Source organism: Alosa pseudoharengus, unplaced genomic scaffold, assembly GCF_046254945.1.
Source record: "Alosa pseudoharengus isolate Yale_2024_CS ecotype anadromous, Long Island Sound unplaced genomic scaffold, YU_APseudo_1.1 YU_APseudo_1.1_scf_12, whole genome shotgun sequence".
In the NCBI taxonomy this organism is placed as follows: Eukaryota; Metazoa; Chordata; class Actinopteri; order Clupeiformes; family Clupeidae; genus Alosa; species Alosa pseudoharengus.
The window spans coordinates 19,599,821-19,620,711 of NW_027468587.1; the positions used below are offsets into that span (position 1 = coordinate 19,599,821).

Genomic DNA, 20,891 nt, shown 5'->3' on the forward strand with positions numbered 1-20,891 from the left:
ACCAAAATTGCTGAGATGTGTTGTTCTTGAGATAAAAGATAATATGAAATAAGTTACTTTTTCCTCTGGCAAATTGCAAACTTTTGAAAGCACCTTGCGTAATTAAAACAAAGCTAATTCTTAAAAACAAAAAAGCCAGTTCTTCCTAATAACACAAACATACTAAGTGTATTTGTCAAATGGTTCCAAAGTAGACAACTAGATCAATGTTATTTGACTGCAGATCTTGTTAGGACAAAATACTTTTTGATTCTTTTACAAAATCATTTCAATAAAAAAGGAGCATTTTATTCACAGCCAGTGATATATACATCCTGCATGTTTTCAGAAGCGTGCTTACAATCAGAGAAACAATAGGCATACAAAACCTGTATATAAAAAGTTCTTAAAAAAACAAAACAAACGAAAAACAAAAATGACAAAAGAACCATCCACTAGAGAAAAACACTTTGGGCAGTAATGACAAAGTAGCTACGTACATTCATACATACACTATTAGACTTCATAGGCATTTAAATATTGACAGAAATCCTCTCCTCAAGAAATGGCTTTAAAGGCAAAAACTGCCCCTTCTTAGGAGATCAACTGTAATGAAAGAGTGAAAAGAATCAGTGTTGAGTATCATGAGACAATATGACATTAACTATTAATGAAGAACACATTATTAACTACGAAGTCTAAAATTGCAAGTGCTATGGCATGCCTATATGTCACAACGGCATAACAGACATTTAAGGAGAATTCCGGCGATTTTTCACATACTCTGTTACTCGAGGTCACAGAGTTCTACCTTGCTCGACTTGCTGCAGCCAACTGCTAGCTACACTCCCGGGGCCTGAACATGGGGGCTCATTAACATGTTCTCAGAGTGTAGCATTGTAGCTGCCTGGCAGGTCTGGCATTTGGCTGCAACAACTCGAGCTAGTTAGAACCGATTGTTTTTGTTTTTTCCCCGCACCGACAGTACTAGATGACCTTGAGAAACAGAGTTCTATGTGAAAATCGCCGAAATTCTCCTTTAAGCTGATGAATGCTTCAATTAGAACAAGGGGTTGGACTGGTCCTTACAAACAGTTGGTCTGACTAGGGATTGCCTAATCCAAACCTGAAATGGCAACCCACCTCCACACTGATAAATCAGTTCTGTTATGTGAGGAGGCCTAAGACCACTAAAGATGTGCTTGATTGCTAGAAAACTTCCAGCTGAATACTATGATAAGAATATATTTCAAAAAGTTAATCATTTCTATTTTACATATGAATTGGTAGTTTTTGGTTCACAAATTTCCATTAGCAGTTTCAATTTGCAGTTAGCAAATTTCCATTCCATTCCATTAGCACTTCAATATGAAATTTGGTCATCAATACACTAGGGCTGCAACTATTGATTATTTTCATAGTCGAATAATCTGCTGATTATTTTCTTGATTAATTGATTAGTTGTTTGATCGATAAGATTAAGATTATGAGATAATGTCTTTTTGTCCACACACCAAAGTTATTTAGTTCACCATCATACAGGAGTAAGTTAAGCTGAAAATAGTCAAGTTTAAGAAGCTACAATTAGAGAATTTTAAGGGCTTAAAAAATGACACACACCGATTATCAAAATAGTTGGACTCACAAAAGGGTGTTTTAGTTTCGGACGTGCATTGGTATCGACAGACACGCAATTGTGCCTATAGTTCGCGTCTCATCAAAATGAGTTAGAAGACATTGTTTTGAGGTAAAATAACTGAATTGTGTTACAGCCAGAGACACCTCTAACACATGAAAACAGGCATCATGAGTTAAAATGTACAGTTAATACTTACACTTTTCACTGTCTGCTTGATGTAGTCCTTTCGGCTAGTCAAATCAAATTCAGGGTATGAGTCATACACCTACAGCAAAAAAACATAATTTAACATCTGAAGCTTTTCAAGAAGAAAAGAAAGAAATAAGACACAAACAAGAAAGACCAGATATCTAAAGCCTTTTTGAATCATAGAAGGATTATGAATGAGAATATAGTTTATGTGCATTGTATGTATGCGTGTGTGTGTAGTTTGTAAAGAAGCATTTTGTGAACTCACTTTCTGACAGAGCTGCTTCATGGTCACCTCCTCCAAGTTGGCATCTTTCAGGAGATCCTTTACGGTGGTCGTGATCTGGTCATCTGTGGGCGGCTTCTTGATCATCTTGATTAAGGGCTTATCGTCATCAGAACTGTCATCTGAGTCTATTTTGGCAAAACAATAATAAATGTTTTCATTACAACGCATATGTTTACACAATCTCAATGCATATATGTACACAATTCATCTCAAATCATTAGATCTCATTAGATCTACATTTCAACCAAATTCTGCAATGACCACAACACTATTTCTTACAAATCATTTCAACATGGATGACATTACCCTGTAGGACTTGGCGTTTTTTGGCAGTCTTGTTGCTGCTGCTGTCTGCTTTCTTAGTTTTGGGGGCAGGCTTGGCTGGTTTCTTCTTTGCGGCTGGTTTCTTTTTTGACTATGTAACATACATGATACAGTTGATTGGTGTTTATTGTATGTAAAACTGAATCACATACTAGAGACTAGGGGTGTAACGGTACACAGAAGTCACGGTTCGGTTCATACCTCGGTTCGGACATCACGGTTCGGTACGAGTTCGGTACAGTGGAGGGAAAAGCAAAACAAAAATGCAGAAAGCATTTTTTTTTGTACATGTCTCAGGCTGTACCACCTAGTGTCATACAGTCTCTTCCCTGAGCTATCTGCAACAGCCTGAAGTGTGTAAGATGTAGGCTAAACAGTACAATAAGTACAATAAGTACCCAGACTCCATCTGTAACTTGTAAACAAAATAAGACAATCAGCTCTAAAACTGAAAATAGGCCTACAGCATCTCTTATTTCTGAAAGTGCAAATTACATAGAAAAATGATTTTTAAAAATTCACTTAAGCAAGACCTTCAACATCTGTGTTTAGTTGTATATGGAAGGGTCTACAATTTGCCTCAATATTTTTTTTATTGTGTGTAAAGTAATAATCTAGCCTACTAACTGTGAAAATATCACACTATTTTGCCTTTTTTTAAAAAACGAAATTGCTCCTTTCATTTCATAAACAGACTACAACTAGAAGTCACGTGACTTTGCCCTTTGACGTTAACTCACCGTAGCATGGTTTGTTTATTAGCCTGGTTAGCGTTGTCACTTTATTTTACTGTCTATGCACTTAACACTACCAGAACCTCATGTGAGAAGTTACAAGTTACCCCAACATAAAGGTAATTACCACGCGATTTACATAGCTTTCTGTCATTACGAAATCATTTAATTTAAGCCATAGGTTTTGGCCCTATTTGTATGTGTATCCAAAGGCTGCTGAAGCGCAGGGGAAGTTTTTTCCCCTCGTTTCAATGATTGGTAGCCTACATCATCTGGGTGATGGCTTCGAATATGTGTAGCATTTTTTCCACTCACATACCCAACAACTGCTGAACAACGCCGACACACAGTTTCATCTTATCCACCACTCTTTCGTCTGTACTAACGTTACTGTAACTGAAGTTCTTAAACTTGCGATCTTAAAGAGACCAGCGGATCCTCTAACTCTTGTGGGTCTAACATTAGTGCTGCTAATGACTGACGGACTCGACCGACGACCTGACAAAAAAAACATAGGCGCCAATCAGAGCTTCAGAGCTAAGGCGAGGCTACAGATTAGCGTTAGGTGTCGCTAAAGAACTCCCGTAACTCTCGCTACTTAACAGTAATTGCGCATGACATTAATTAATCCACACACGAGTTTTATGTATTTTTATACCGTGTATTCTCCGTGTAAATTCATGCACCGAACCGTGACGCCCGTGCCGTTTCGGTTCAATACGAATAAATGAACCGTTACACCCCTACTAGAGACATCAACCCAATCCAACTCACCTTCTCAAAGTCACTGTCGTTTTGATTGTCACTGTCATCAGACTTCGATTTGTCAGATGCATCTGAATCATCTTCCTTTGCCATCTTCTTAGCTGCCGGTTTCTTTTTCACAGGTGTTGACTTTGTTGTCTTTTTGCTGGCAGCTGTCTTTTTTAGGGCAGCAGGTTTCTTCTTAGCCGGGGATTTTGATTTGGGTGTCTAGCAACACGGTATACACACAAGTATTACAGCAATATCCAAATCATTGTGGCAAGTTATTGAAAAGTTGGAGTTGTCTCCCTCACTAACCTCCTCCTCCTCGTCTTCATCATCCTCTTCCTCATCATCATCATCTTTGTCATCATCTTCATCTTCTACTTCCTCTTCTGAGGAGTCATCTGTGTCGTCCTTCTTTCGGCTTTCCAGGGCTGATGACGTCTTGGTCTCTTTACTTTCACGTTTGTCATCATCGTCGTCGTCATCATCGTCATCACTGCTTGAATCTGTGACGATGGCTTTGGACTTACTCTCCACCTTTGACTTCGTGGGACTCTTGGACACTTTGCTCGTCTTTTTCTTGGCATCCGTTGCAGTGTTTTTCCTCTTCTTCTTCTTCTTCTTTTTGATGGGAACTGGCTGCAAAAAAAAACATTGATTTGCATCCAACTGGTTAACGATAGTAAATTAACTTCCACATATTACATAGGTTTATTTGTTTCATTACACAATTATATATATATATATATATATATAAATAAAAAAAACTGTGTACCTTTCCGGTGTTGACAGGGTGCATAAGGAACGCCATGATTCTTTCAATTAGGACAGACTGCTTCCCACTCCTCTCAATGTCTAGAACTTGACAGATAGTTTTCAACATGGCGTTTGTGTATCTGTAGTTGGAGAAGATAAACGTTATGTTAAAGAACAACTCCACTGGCCTGTGTAAAAATGAATTGTTGTTGTTTTGTAAGAAAAATAATTACTTTGACATCATCTTCAGCTTCTTAAAGTAGAGATCACTTTCCTCTTTGAAGGGGAAGCCATTGAACAATCGTAGGTTCTTCTTCATTGAAGATGCCTTATTTCACATGAGGACAAACAATATAAATAAAGCAGGGAAATCATTTATATTGTAACATTCTAAATGCATAATAATGTAGAATTCAATGCCCTTGTTAAATACAAGGCTCCCACTAAGTCAAATGTAAAATTCCAAGACTTTTCCCTGACAAAAAAACCTGAATTTTCATGACCTACTATAATGAATGGTACAATAAACCGACCAAAGATTTCAGATCAGTCGCTTACTGTACATACACACCGCCGCCGACTTGAGCTTCCAAAGAGTCAGGAAGTCATTCATTTTCAATGGAAGCCAGCTTCTCTCAGCTGCCAGAAGCGTCAAATCCGTCGGCGTTGGGTTTTGGGCGTCTTGATCGACTTGAGCGTCAAGCAGAAAGTTAAAAGTCAGTCAACTTTATGGTAATGAGCTATGATGCGGTTCAGCGTCCAACGACCAGCAACCAATCGAATAGATGGAAGTATTAAGATAGAACACGATGGAACGTAAAATGCTGTCACGTCAGAGCGGCCAAAGCGTCCAAAGCTTCCCTGGACTTTTTTGACAAGCGTCCTTGACAGAGCGACCAGAGCTTCTTTGGAAGCTCAAGTCGGTGGCGGTGTGTACGTACAGTAAGCGTTCCAGAAGCTTAGAGCGGAATATGAATAAATGGGCATTGCAAAAACAAAGTAGGGGTAACTACACCAACTCAAGCAAGTAGTAATGGAAAAAAGCTTATTTACAGGATAAAAACCATGATGAGTGGAAATACATTTCTATTAATGTATTTTGGCAAGTAAATGTTGAACTGCTACCACACATATTCACTGATATGATAGAACTCCCTGACTTTCAATGTCTGGAATAGACTTTATTTAAAATTCCACGATATTCCAGAAATTCCATGACCCGTGGGAACCCTGTAAATATCTCCTACCTAGATGATCATTTGCAGTGTGTTAACGTCATAAAATACTCACAGCTCCAGGTCGATCGAAAAGGACCTTATGAAGAGGTTTCAGGAGGGGGGCTTTTATCTTTCCAATGTTGTGGTTGATTCGTGCAATTTCACCCAGTTTATCGCCATCACCTTGATTTCCATGAATGACATGGTCACCACAATATCAAAAAGAAAAAAAACTGCCATATTTTCTGGATTACTTTTCATCATTCATAATATATTATCAACAGTTATATTCTTGAGATACTCACCACTTTCAACCTTCAGGCGTTCTTTAGGTTTTGCCAGCTGCACAGACTGCACCAGCCTTTCCACCTTCTTCTTCTCTCTTTTCCCCTCAATAATTTCTCCAACATCTACACAAAAGTTTGATGCACTTGTGTGACTTGCTATATACTGTACATGCCACAGAGAGGTTTTTTTTCTGTAATAACTGATTTACTTTAAAGAAAGACTTACTGAATCCTTTTGACTTTTCCACCTGTGGCTCCTCTTCGTTGTCCTCCACTTCACTCATTTGTGCACTGTCTTCACCCATCTCTGCGTGTGTTGCATCTGTCAGCATGTCCTTGACATATGAACAGCGTTTAAAAGACTAGTAAGTATATATTGCTATAAGGACATAATTAGGACAAAACAGTACAAACAGAGCTGACAGAAGTCAGATAACTGAGCTTAATATAGCGTTCATTTTAATGTTGACTACATAACGTCAAGTTAATGAATTTGCCATAGTATCAGTAACACTAACGAGCTGACTTATCTGATAATGCTCAGTTTCTAAAAATTCAAATATGCAGTTTATACCAAGTGAAATATATGCACCGAGCCGAAATGAACGTGTACATATTCATTCAAAACATTTCAAAGCCCCTTTTCCGCGCAAAGAAAGCTAACTTTAAGTTGGGACAAATTTGGCGCGCTGCTGTGTTTACAACCTCATGCATGCTTTACGAATGACGTTCTATGGAACTAATAGGGTGGCCAGCTAGCTTGCAAGCTAATTTATTAATGAGAGGAATGACAGAGTTGTCAGAGAGCGTTACACCAGAGATGTGAAAAGGACACAGGTTATGAGTAACAGCGTCAGGGCACAAAGCGAGCTGCTATACCAAACAGTTAATTTAGAGAGCTGCCTTGGTGAAGAAAACATTGACGGTAACGTTAACGTTATCCTAGCTAATGTGGCTAGGGATGGCGTACCCCGTCCCGCCCACACGTAAATCATAATTTTTAAGACATATTCTGTGCATTATTCTCGCCCAGTTAATCATAAATAGCCATAATACCCACTACCACAAATGCATGCAAAACCTCAGACTAAAGTAACTTGCTAGTGGTAATTTACCTCTCCATCCACGTAACGTTAGTTTGCAATCTGAATAGTTCTAGTTTCAAAATGGCGGTTTGAAAATTGGAGGCTGGGTTTGCGTGATGTCACCATAAGAGCCCAAGCCAATCATCTCACTTATTTATATATTTTGAGATAATAAGCATTTTAAAATAAAATTGCTAGTTTGTTAATAAAATAGTTAGTTAGTTGCCTAGCCTAAGCCATTCACAGGAGAGGCCGAGATCGGGCCGCCAAACGTATCACCATAAAGCCAGTAAATGTGATAATTTGATAAATGTATTTCTTGTAGTCCTAAGTAGCCTATGATCAAAGATAGTAGCCTAAGATAAAGTAGTATAGACCAGGCTCTGGTGAAAATAATCTAGTAAATCGAGTCTAGTGGGCCTAAAAATGTCTGGTTATGGGACTAGGTTCTTCAGACATAAACTTGTAGTCATAGACGCCAGGTGGCAGCACTAGCAAAAAGCTGAAGAACAAGTGGACTTCAGGAACTGCGCTGTCTTGCGCCTTAATAAGACTAGGCAATTACCGATTTTTATGAATGTGCTGGCCTGGCTTATTACACCTGAGCTAAAAATTCTATCTGATGTAGGCTACCACCAGCTATATGAAATTATGAAACTAATGTTTGTTTCTGACTGCAATTCTTTATATCCTAGGCTACGGACTTTCATCTCACCGGGACATCGTGAGAATGGGCAACTTTTGGACAAGATTATTAATATGATGGTAATAGCAAAACGTTTCTAAAGTTCAAGTATCAACGAAATGCTGCATTGGCAATATGTGGCCTATTTTTTTTTACATAAAGCGGAATCGTCTAATTTACACAGTATGGCTACATTGAAGAAAACCACTAGTTTGTTGCCTAGCAGCACGTCCCTCATTCGCCCTTGGCTCGGAATCGCTCGCTCTTGAGCTTAAAGGCGCGCATATGCGCACCTGAACAGCACAACTGTGGAAACTGTGGAAGGTTGAGTTCTAACCATATTTTTTATGGAATAACTTATAAGACCGGAAAATTAATTCAGCACCTGTCTTCTTGCAAAATGCGTCTAATTTTGAGATAACAAATCTGCATCGTTCAAAATAATTTTAACATATGCTTTTTTTTTTTTTTAGAACGAATAATTGTCCTTCAGATGTGGAATAGCTTATTTTGAGGCAAAGGTAAGTAGGCTACCTTATATCTGATGCATTTGCTTGATTACAGGATTACAATTGGGCTGTGAGAACTTGCGTTTGTTGGGAGACGACCTCGGACTATGCAAAAGCCAACATTTGTCAAATTTAATTAGTAGAGTATATGTGCAGATACGAGCAGCTGGACCGACTGATTTTTATAACAATTTGATCATTTTCTTGGTTTCTATTAGGCCAACGTTAGAAATATCACATTCAGAATAGCCTATCCTATTGCAAAACGATACCACTATTTTCTCCTTGACCTATACGCATAACAATTGTTAGGCTATTATGTCCATTATGGAGGCACACTCCAACATATTCTAGAAAAGTTTCCATGATAATGTGGAACTTGGAAATCCTTAGTCTGTGTGCAATGTCCTTTTCTTCGTTTTGCCTTTCACTATTCATTCTTAAATTGTTCTATCTTACATAAACATTAATAATTGTGGTCCTCTGTGAAATATTTAGGGTAGGCTATGCACCTCTTCTTTTTGGTCCATCATAATATATTTAAATTTCAGCCATTGTATGCACTGTACCCTGTCATCATAACAGAGCGGATTAATTAATGATTACAAGAATAGTATCATTAGTACAATTAATTAGGCATGCCAGCTAAAATATTAAAATCTTGATGACAAGCTTTGAGAAAGTAGGACACAGCCATAGGCTTTTCTTTCTACCCTCATCTGATATCTAATCAGGCTCTCTTGACAAGGTCATTGAAGGAATATAGTCCAAGAATTGAAATAATGTTGAGGTGCATTCAAATGCAGACCAGATTATTGCATGCATTTGTTTGACATCTAAAATGCCTAAATTGAAATCTGTGACCAATTTGATATAAAATGTAATAATTCTTCAGAGTATTCAACTCCTTGTTCACAGAAGCTAAATCAATTACTGATATAAGTAAAAGAAAATTAATTCATTAAATGAAATCATTTTAATACCTATCCAGGTTCTCCACTGTCCATTTCAGCATGACCAGTGGAACCTCCAGTCCTGCACAGTTCTGTGGGGACAGCGCCTCTTTATTGTCCCTGGAGTCTAATGTTTTCTACAGCGAAGCACCTCCAACAACTGATGACACTTTAGAATTCTTCATCATCAATGTTGGTGGAAGTCGCTACATCCTTTCCCATGAGCTGTTGGTGTCTTACCCTGAGACTAGGCTCGGCAAGCTGGCCCTGTCAACCCGTGATGGTGCCATGGACCTTTGTGACGACGCAGACCTCCTGGAGAACGAGTTCTTCTTTGACCGCAACTCACAGACTTTCCAGTACATCATGAACTTCTACAAGACGGGTCACTTGCATGTGCGAGAGGAACTGTGCGTTGTCTCCTTCCTCCAGGAGATCGAGTACTGGGGGATCGATGAGCTGCGCATCGATTCTTGTTGCCGGGATAAGTATTACCGTCGGAAGGAGATGAAGGAATGCCTGGATATCAGGAGGGACGTGGATGTCCTAGACAGTGAGGAGGAGGACTTCACAGGGGTGATGTGCCAGGACTTGAGACAGAGATTATGGGACCTCATGGAGAAGCCAGACTCGTCCCCAGCTGCAAAGACATTTGGGACCCTGTCCATGTTCTTTGTGGTGGTGTCCATCGTGAACATGGCGCTCATATCGCTGGACCTCACCATGCTGGGCCAGCCGATTCTGGATGCCCTGGAGTACGTGTGCATCATCTGGTTCACGGGCGAGCTCTTGCTCCGCTTCATGTGCGTGAGGAACAAGTGCAAGTTCAGCAGGAGTGTGGTGAACATCATCGACCTGCTGGCCATCCTGCCATTCTACATCACGTTGGTGGTGGAGAACCTGCACGGTGGCTCCACGGAGCTGGAGAACATGGGCCGAGTGGTGCAGGTGCTCAGACTATTGAGGTCACTCAGGATGCTCAAGCTGGGCCGCCATTCCACAGGTGACGTGTCTATGTTTGTGTGTTGGTCAGAACATCTCAGAACACTGGGTGGTGAAGCTTGCTTTCAGTTAGCCTCACATTTCCTTTGACCTTTTTCTTGGTAGAAACCTAGAAGCTTTGGGTGCTGAGAAAAGCCATTGATACACTGATACTGGTTTTAAGTAATGGATACCTAAACTGAGGGTCAATTTGAAATTGAGGGTTTGGTCCTGCAGGAGCCACTTCCAACTAACTATTTAATGGTGTGAAAGTAAAAGGTTATTGTTCATAATAGGATCATATGGAGGTCAAGACATGCAGGTATTTTTAAAATCATAAAAAAGTAGCAGGAATAGACTGTTGAGTAAAAAAAAAGGATGCTGTCAGTTTGACACGCTGTCTGACAGTACGTGTCATGCCATGAGGGTACTGAGGTATACTCATACATCAGTGAAAATACAGTAATAGTGAATAATATGTCATGTTGGTTTGTTAAGAGGACAGAATGGGTTTGGGAGAAAATAGGGCATGTTTTCAAATCCACAGCCATGTGTGCACTGTGGTGAAACCTGCTGATGACTTAGTAAAGATCATAACAAACACTGGATTCTGTCTGAGCTACTTTTCAGAGGGGGAGAGAGAGAGAGCATAAATTTATTCATTCACATTTTGACAATTTCCCCTAGAGATCCCAACGAGACGCAGGCGCTGGAAGAAAAAAAATGTTCCAGAGCTTTGTATGACTTGCTTTGATCTTTTTTTTTTGAGAGCAAGGATTTCTCTTTGAGATGCATCCTGATTCCTGAGCCATTAATAATGAACAGAAATGATGTCAGAGAGGCAACAGGGCCAGAGCAGTCTGCCTCTGCACACATCACATCAGCTCTTCTCTGGAGGAGGAGGAGAAAATAAATATATAAACAAGATCGGCATTATGATGTCTCCCTTATATACTGATAGATGTTGAAAGTAGTTTGCTTTGATGAAATGCTCCAATTGGTTCAGACACTTGATCCTTGACTTCCCAGACACTCCTTGATTTTTGAAAAGGTCATGGTGCATCGTAGTAAAGCTTAATTTACTTTTATTTCTGAGAGAAGAACACTTGGGTGGGGTGACTGTCATTTAATGGTCTGTTATTTGAGTGTAATTTACAAGAGAACATTGTCAAATTCCATTTGTGTCAAAGCTATAATTGTATTAAATGATGAGACGCGCCAGTAACATTGAACAGCATCATGTTAAGATTGTGTTACATAAAAAAAAAGCATATGAGATGCAGTAAAGCAGAGATTTCAGCCGCATGAATCCAAAGAATCCAAATAAACCTGTCTGTTCCTGTCAGAGTAATACTAAAACCTATACTCAGTGACATCTACCTGTGGCAAAGCGACAAAATACCCATTTCCATGATGCAAGTATAGCTACAGGTTAACACAATGTTGTCATGCATTGTATCATCTTAATATATTCTAAGAATTTCTTTCATGTTCATGAATATCTGATCATGATGTTTCATCTGTCAGGCTGCTGCATATACTTAGATATTACATATATAATTGAAGTAAGGCTCTTCATAGTGACATATTGACTAAATTAAATGTGCTTTCAAGCTGCGAGTTCCCCTCCTGTTGAGCGCTAACATGTCCATTTTCACTTTTAGAGGGAGAGCAGCTTCACAGAAGAGAACTTCTGACGGCAAATTTGAGGAAAAGTTGTTAAACCACCCTTCTTACCTAATTTAAGGGTGCTGATTCTGAATATTTTGTTTACCAAGCTGAACTCTGAGTTCTAAGCCGCATGATCAGCATTTTAACATAAAATAGCGATTATTATGACCGCCGCTAGTGAAGCTAGCGAAGCGGTCATATGGGGATTGTCAAAGTTTTTTTTTTATTTATTTATTTATTTTATTTTTTTCGTCATCTACTTCCTGAATTTTTGGTCAACGATACCCGGGACACCGAACCACCGGGGCACATGAAATTTGGTGGGTATGTAGCCCCACTAGACTTTTACGGAAAAATTTCATTTCGTCCCCGGGGTCCACTCCCCCCCTGTGCTGGGCCCCCCGAACCGCAAAAAAAGCAGTTTTTCCTAAATAACTACCTGAACCGTGGCACCGAGGATGAAGAATCTTTTATGGTATGTTGGTCTCAAGGGCCCACATCAATCTGGCCCATAATCACTCATTTGTGATTTGTACCCCCCCGGTAAAAAATGAAAATGCAATATTATTCTGCTTTAATCGTCCCTATCTTCAGTTAAGATGTTCAGAACTGCACCAAATTGTATGTGTATGATTGACCTGGCATTCTCTGGGGGTATGCCAAGTTTCGTAGAATTTCATCCATGGGGGGGTCTTTAAAAAAATAGATTATGTGTACATTTAGTGACTGTACACTCATTGGCCTGTAGATGGCGGTGCACACATATACACATGCACACACACACAGGCACCCACATACTATCGGTATTAGAACGGCTGATACATAATTACAAATTCAGTAGGATTAAAAGAAAGCCAAAATAAATATTCATCATCATCATCATCATGGCTGCATTTCCAGTATTGGCGATAAGTAGTCGTTTGTCCACTAGATGGCGCATCGTTGCAGTGAGACGTAATTTTGTTGGAAGTTAAACGTGGGTTGGAATACAATGGCCGCTTCCTACAAGGACTATAGTTTACCGCAGAGAACGTCTAATAAGGATAGGATGATGTTCACATGAAATGTAATTCCCATTTCTTCTTGAAGCCGAAATAAATCTGAGGATGTTTATCGGACATGCTTGGTTTTTACTGCAGGTACGTTAATCTTATAATATCAATAAGGACCTAGGCAATGTTACCGTTAGCGTTGGTTGAGTGATGGAGGCCAATTTGATTGATTGCATTTGTAGAAAACTATAAATGCGGTTATACCAAGCAAATTGATAACAGCACTGTAATTGTATCTTTCGACTGTCATTTGTTGCACGTGCTACAAAAATCATTCTGTGCAATGGAAGATTTACCAACGTTACACCGATCTGATAACGTTACAGTTTTGCCTACATGCGTGAGACTGAGACGCCTGTTTATTTTGTTTGAAGTGCGTGCAGGGTGTGAGAGGGGAATCGATGTGCTTTGATTCCAGCTTGGTAGTTGTAGTCTGTGAAATTAAAAAGCACGTGTGTGTGAAGTATCCAAACAATGACACCTTCATTTCATTATGGCTGCTTTAGCAACACACCATAAGCTACTGTGTAGGCTAGTGGGTCCCATTTAGAGGTGGCTACTTCATTCGCGCTTTCCTTGACTCATGGAGCTGCGTGAATTTTATTACAACTTTTCGCCACGATATGGCAATTTAAGTCCGCTTGATACTGTAAGGCTTAAGCCATTGGTTTCCAAAGGAGATTTTATTTGTGTCGCCAGCATAGCTTATTGACAATTTATGTTGTAAATAGGCCTACCTTATAAGCCTACCTGTAGCTTAAGGAAGCTAACAGCTTTCTATTAGGATCTAGTTTGTTAGTTACAGTTTTGTCATAACTCCCTGATGCATTTTTGCATTTAGAATAGCCAGAGCGTGAACAATATCGGGTGCCTATGGACTAGGCTCGCTTGGTGAACCCAGCCTGATCTGCCCGCTATTTATTTTTTGATTTCTTAAAAGATTGAGCTTGGTCTGGTGAAAGCCAGACTAGCCATGGACCTCAGTTACACAATGCAAGGGAACATGAATCAGCCTATATTTGCACGAACAATAACGGACAACAGCTCTTCAACTTTGGCCCGTTAAAATGTGTATGAACAGTCTAGCGACGCATTTCATCAAGGCCCATTTGGACATGTCAGTTATTTGCACCACTAGTAAAACAGCATTTCGTTTCAGACTACTGTTACTTAATTTGTGCATTAACAATAACGTTTCAGACTACTGTTACTTAATTTGTGCATTGACAATAAAGTATTACATGAACTAAAGATGACTAAAATCTTATGTAGAAGAAGAAACATTCACAAAAAAATCCATCCATCCAAAAATGACCTTTGTTTTTGATAGCTGTTGAAAACGGCAGAGATGTTTTTGTAAATAAATAAATAAATAAACAAACAAATAAATAAATAACATTATGCTGATACCTTTTGCTTTTCCCAAATACAATGTAGCCTACAGGTGTAAGTGACCTTTCATCAATCCAGTTGCAATGGATGAACTGTGATGAACTGCCCTACTTGTGATTGTTTAGAGATTTTAAAGGTTTTATAACAATGCTACATCTTCTTTGGCTATTCTACAATCTATTCACCTTTTCAGCACCAGTAGGCTACTTTCTGTGCAGCCGCACACACACACTCAGGCATGCCAAACAAGCATACACAAAAGTTTCAAGAGTGGGGGATGGAGTAAAATATGGAGACAAATTGAAGTGTGCTTTATTTTCGCGGAACGGATGTACAGGACTGAGCGGCGGTCATATTTTGTACCGCTATGCGGTACATCTAGTTTTTGCTTATTTTTCCCTAAATTGGGTTGATTTCAAAAGTAATCACTAAAACCAAATAAAAGTGTTCTCTAAATACATGTTTGAGCATTAAAGAAGCCATACTATAGTTTATTAACGTATTTAATATTAAAATGATTACAGGTAACATGTAATAAACTCGGAAATTCTAATCAAAACACAACCATATTTTTTATTGCTAACATAGTGAGTCACTCGTGGTGTTTAATGCATTTCATCACAATAACAAATTGCACAGATAACCTTCAACTCAGAATATATCCTACAGTACATATGAACTTAGACAGCGGGAATAAGCCTAATGCAGAACTGCATCTACCATCCTACAGTACATATGAACTTAGATAGCGGGAATAAGCCTAATGCAGAACTGCATCTACCGTCAGCAACACCGACAAGTAAAAAACATTTTACTAGTAACACTGGATTTGGTATGTGTGCTTGCCTCCATACTAGAGCTTGATAATGTGCTCTTCTACTATGCCATTGAGCAGCATCACTTGTTGGTGGTAGAGCCTCCGATCCTCGACATCTAGAAAACAGTAGCTCTGTCATAGTGTTGTCACGATACCAAAATTATGACTTCGATACAATACCTGCCATAAATATCTTGATACTCAATACTGAAACGATATCCAAATCCTAAAATATCTGGAAAAGAAAGGACACAGGCCTCCAAGTGTATTAAGTCATTTGTGTTGAATTTGGTGCACTTTTGGTCAATTCTGGGTTTTAAACTTCTAAACTTCTTACATAATTATTATTTTTGTTGTCAGCAAAATAGTAGTTTGTGTGTGATTAAGTCCTTTATTGTTTGTTATAGCTCATTTATATTGTGTGATGTTTTGGCAATAAATAACCTTTAAATAGCCAAAGTAGGCTAGATCAAGGTCAGTGTTCAAATTACTGCATTCAAATCACTTAATGCTATGCAGAAGAGCTTAATCTTTAGGCCATCTGATGTAGGATACCCCAGGCCTTCCTGTGTTTATGGGATTTCTTTGACAGTTGCAAAGGGAAAAAAGTGAAGATAGTCTTCTTTGCTACCAGTGTTATTTAATAAGTACGTTTCAACCACTCTTTGGGTCTTAATCAGATAGGCCTACACCATTATTACATTACATTACATTACATTTGGCTGATGCATTTTTAACCAAAGCGACTAACAACATGGTAACAGTTAAGTTTTAAAGCAATTCTCTAAACAATTTTAGGACAATTTAAAAACGGTAGAGTACAGTAAGAATAAGTGCATCAGTGAGTGCTGTTTTTAAACAGTTGAGTGTCAGTTGAAGACGGGTGCTAGGATCAGCAAGACTTGTTGTAAGTGGTGCTATGAAAGGAGATGTTCTCTAAAGAGTTGGGTCTTCAGGAGTTTTTTGAAAATGGAGAGGGATGACCCTGCCCTTGTAGGAACTGGCAGTGTGTTCCACCAACGAGGAACAACAAATGAGAAAAGTTTGGATTGGCCTGAGCGTATCTGTTGCAATATCTGTGTGCATTCCTACATTAGGTCTATTTCTTTGATAGTCAACATCATTTGCTACCACATAACAAATACCAAATAACAATACAAAAGTTCCTTACAAACTTTCCTGCATACTTCTTAAATGTGCTGAAGTCAGATGGGTGTCCTAAAGACATAACTAGATCTTGGGCATCTATTACCAGTGTTGAATGAGCAGTTTTTGCAGTGATCACTACTGAACATTCCACATTGCTAGACAGCACCTGAGTGAGGATAGACTTATTTCCACTTCACAAATAACCATAGCAAATAATGCAATCTCCATAGCACTCTTCAGCAACCCTCAAACATGTACAGTGCATCAGTGAGATGTTTTAACTAGGCAAGCACAGTCGCCTTTACAGTAAAAAAAATAGTGTACAGTGTAAATCCTCTGTAAATACTGACAACTGTTCATAATAGTTAGTGACAAAGTACTTTCTACAGAAAAATGAGCAGTCACCTACTATTCTATCAATTTATTTTTAAGGAATCTATTTTGCTTCTAAATGTCAATTTTAGCTATTATTTCAATTTATATTTATATATCAATTTTTATTTTCATTTGCCACCTTGAGGGTCATTGGGGTAATTCCTGTCCTGTCCTACGAGTATATTAATGCCTTATTTTTTGCAATTCCTATGATATCTGATGGCAAAACCAAAAAGTATGTTAATTATGCTGAGTATGCTAATTAGCAAGCTTAAAACTCAAAATTGAGCTTGGTAAACAACATATTTGAATTCAGCACCCTCAAATTGTGTGGAATAGCCCCTTTACCGACTTTTCCTCAAATTTGCCAACAGGACTTTTTCTGATCGTTTGTTAGCTATCTGCTCTCCCTCTATCATGAACACAAGAGGTTTGTCAAATGGTAGACGTGTGTTTCACACCTCACAGGAGCTTGTAAGCGTGAAGTTTTGGTGTATACAAAGATCTGTTTCTCACACCTTCTGTTAAAAGCTGGGATGGAAGACATATGATGCTGAGAGGCAAATCTATAAATGTTCTGCCACACTGCATTTCAATGTTCAAAAAGTTCTAAGTATATCTTTTCAAGTGGCACTCTGATATCTGGTATAACACTCCTGAAGTCATGATGCAGTGAGTGTTAGTGATACAAATGGTTTAAATCGGTCTGCTCTCTCACTCGACAAATAGTACTACTTGTCAGTGCACATTCAATTAGGAAGGGAAAAAAAATATTTATTGGAATTTATTCCAGTGGAGTTAAGGTGCATAATAGATTATCATAGAATGAATCTGAATGAGTTTTGCTACTTGCTACTGTACATAATTCAAAATTAGATCCAAAGTCCCCCAAAACAGTTCTGCAGCAGATGTCTAGTATGCTGTGTGTTTTGACCATAACCTATTGTACCTACCACCTGGTCAGTGTGAACTGTTTTTCTGAAAAGCAATGACCATTATTGACAGACAGCTGCTAAAATAGGCTGCATTAGGAGCACAGTAGGGTAGCCTGCACGTCCGCATCCAGATACCATCTCTCATTGACAGCTGCTCCCACTGAGGTGAGCTGATGTGCAACACTAAGAGGAAGATTTCCTCCCTGGGGCGGCCCTGCGTCCTCCACCATGCCAGCGAGTCTCAATCTGCCACAGCTCCGTGGGGTTCTACTCCTCACTCCCCTGAGAAAATGTATTATGCATTGCAGGGGATCAAAGATGCTGGCAAGGCAAAGAGCTTTTTACAGTCACACTATAACAGGACACATTTTGTCTTGGGTATAGGGAAAAACATTTAAAATAGGTTGTGCATACCGCCCTAGTTTTCTGTTTCCAGTTCGTGCAGCTTAACAGACAGTTTAGGCTAATTGTTTTGTCCTTCAGCGTGATAATGGACTTCTGGACAGATTCAGTAAAGATTTAGAAAATACTGGTAATCTGTAGAGGATTTCTGGATCATTATTGAGAATGATTGGTCCTGAATCTGTTAGTGTACAGTGTGTATCTGCATGTTGGTCTGCATGTTTGATATTGTACTCCTCACTAACATACTTGATATATTTCTTCACTGGTCCACATTGTGTGGTTCATATGTAAGCGTATCAAATTTCCTGCAATCTGTAAGCTGTAACCTGTAAGAGGAAGAGTCATACATGTCACTGTATATACTCTAAACACAGTGTTTGTAGTGTGTATTGATAAAGACATGTGTGTGCTTGCCTATTCTTCCGCAGGTCTAAAGTCCCTGGGCATGACAATCACCCAGTGCTACCAGGAAGTGGGCCTGCTGATGCTCTTCCTGTCTGTGGGCATCTCCATCTTCGCCACAGTCGAGTATGCCATTGAGCACGACCTGCCTGACACCACCTTCATCAACGTGCCCAGCGCCTGGTGGTGGGCCACCACCTCCATGACCACGGTGGGCTACGGCGACATCCGGCCCGACACGGCCGCGGGCAAGGTGGTGGCCTTCCTCTGCATCCTCTCGGGCATCCTCATCCTGGCGCTGCCCATCGCCATCATCAACGACCGCTTCTCGGCGTGCTACTTCACGCTCAAGGTGAAGGAGGCCGCGCTGCGGCACAGTGAGGCGCTCCGGCGGCTGGCCCGCGGGTCCACCTCCGAGGGTGCGGCGCTCGGGGTCAACCTGCGCGACGCCTATGCCCGCAGCGTGATGGAGATGCTCCGCCTCCAGGGGCGGGAGAGGGCAAGCACACGCAGCAGCGCCGCCGATGACCCCTGGTGATAAAGGCCAGCGAAGCGCAGTATAGAGCACACGCACACACAAGCATATACACAATATGTATCACACAATTTTCATCGTCTCTGCTTAAGACATTATTTTTGTATACAGGGGTATAGGCAGCTATTATCCTATATACGTGTATATAGGACATAAACATATACAGTGTAAAATATGTATACCCACATGAATGAAGCAGGCACGATTAAAGATCGGGGCAAATAAATGGAGAGAATATTCATAAGTGAACAAAAACATACATTAACCAAGACATTTGCTTACAAAACTAATATAGTAGACTGTCATACACACAGACACACAATCAATTCAGTGGCAGGCAAGAATGTTTTTCATAAACAAGCCAATACATAACTGCATACACTCAAACATAGACACAGGTATCTGTTAGGGGAATGAAATTGAAGCAAGGTGGATAAGGCCTTGTTAACACCTCAGCTTCAAATAGGCACTATACTAAGAGTGAACTCCACTGGTGACCTGAAGAGAAAGTGAATATTTCTGAATAAAATAATGTGTGGTAAGCTATGGAGTGGGGTAAGATGGATAAATACTGTAGAGCTACACCCAGCCTATGTCTCCTAACAGTACTAGAAATCTGGATATTCTTGGTCATCAGACACATTTACAGACACACACAGAAAAATACTTATCATTTCATGCAACAAATTACCGGTAATGGACTTTGTTGAACTTCAGTTTATTCAAATGACAAAAAAAAAAAAACCCTGATGTACCAAAAACTGACAAAAACATTCACTTTGCTGTACATAACAATATCATATAAGTTTATACTACATGTGCTAACCTGAACTTGTGATTGCTAACTTGCCATTTTAGATATACTGTAATTCTTGTATGTTCTTCTCAGACGGGTAGGCTCTAATTCTTTGTAGTCCGGCGTGGGTAAGTGTGTAAAAATATGTCTCCCGCAAGCCAATTGCATAACAAACCAGCCTCTTTGTCCCCATTCTGTATCCCGTGGGAGTGTATGTTCTTCTGAAATGCCATTCCTAGCTCCTGAGAGGTCAAGGTAACCTGCGTGTCAGGCATCACCTCACAGAGCTGCTGGAGAGACTGCTGGAGTTAATTTAGCAAACACCTTGTCAAGGCAACAGCATCACGCAGTGCCAGTTTGTCTCATCATGCAGACCTCTGCGAAAAGTTATATAAAGTGAGATGTGTGTGTGTGTGTGTGTGTGTGTGTGTAGCCTAGGGACTGGGCTTGAGCAGTGGGGATGTCTGGCACTCCAGTGCTGGAGAGGATCATTATCCATGGTCAGGAGTGGAGAATACAGTATATAACACATAACTTCCCAGTGGGAAGTGGGGGCCACTAGAAGTAAAAGAAATTCAGGTGTTTCCAGGATACATTTTCGCTTTTTAGTTCCTCCAGGGATCTCTTCTCCAACTGCTTGCTGCTTTGTTTAATGTGTAGGAGAGAAAGATGGATTAACTCTTTCAGACTGCGGTATACTAAAGGTTTTGTGTATGAAGTTAAACACTCTATTTTCACTCTAGTTCTATTTGTTATGATTTATGGTCAACCACGTGTCATGATAAGATTCAAAGAATTTCAGGAGAGGATAATAAACATTCCCAAACTATTTGAAATATGCAGCAACATTCCTACACATCCGTTCCTTGGATTTGTGTGAAGTTGGAGCCTGAGAATCTTTTGACAAGCCAAAACACTTACTTATGCTGTCTCCTTCTATGGGTACTGCTACAGCAGAGAACTGGGACAGCATAAACATTTCATG

At 39.7% G+C, this 20,891-nt stretch overlaps 2 protein-coding genes across 2 annotated transcripts; one reads left to right on the forward strand and one right to left on the reverse strand.

The window, feature by feature from the left end:
* Positions 1–266: 266 nt before the first annotated feature.
* Positions 267–7,345, reverse strand: dek (DEK proto-oncogene). The gene is made up of 12 exons (XM_076280409.1): positions 7,280–7,345; positions 6,391–6,499; positions 6,183–6,287; positions 5,951–6,060; positions 4,894–4,988; positions 4,680–4,800; positions 4,217–4,543; positions 3,929–4,126; positions 2,403–2,511; positions 2,076–2,221; positions 1,815–1,883; positions 267–585 (listed from the first exon to the last, which is right to left on the reverse strand). The coding sequence occupies exons 2-12, from the start codon at positions 6,494–6,496 to the stop codon at positions 574–576; spliced, it is 1,398 nt and encodes a 465-aa protein (XP_076136524.1). The 5' UTR covers positions 6,497–6,499; positions 7,280–7,345; the 3' UTR covers positions 267–573.
* Positions 7,346–9,442: 2,097 nt separating this feature from the next.
* On the forward strand, positions 9,443–20,275 carry kcnv1 (potassium voltage-gated channel modifier subfamily V member 1). Its single transcript, XM_076280410.1, has 2 exons — positions 9,443–10,399; positions 18,602–20,275. Exons 1-2 carry the CDS (start codon positions 9,457–9,459, stop codon positions 19,111–19,113), a joined length of 1,455 nt encoding a protein of 484 aa, XP_076136525.1. The 5' UTR covers positions 9,443–9,456; the 3' UTR covers positions 19,114–20,275.
* Positions 20,276–20,891: the final 616 nt, after the last annotated feature.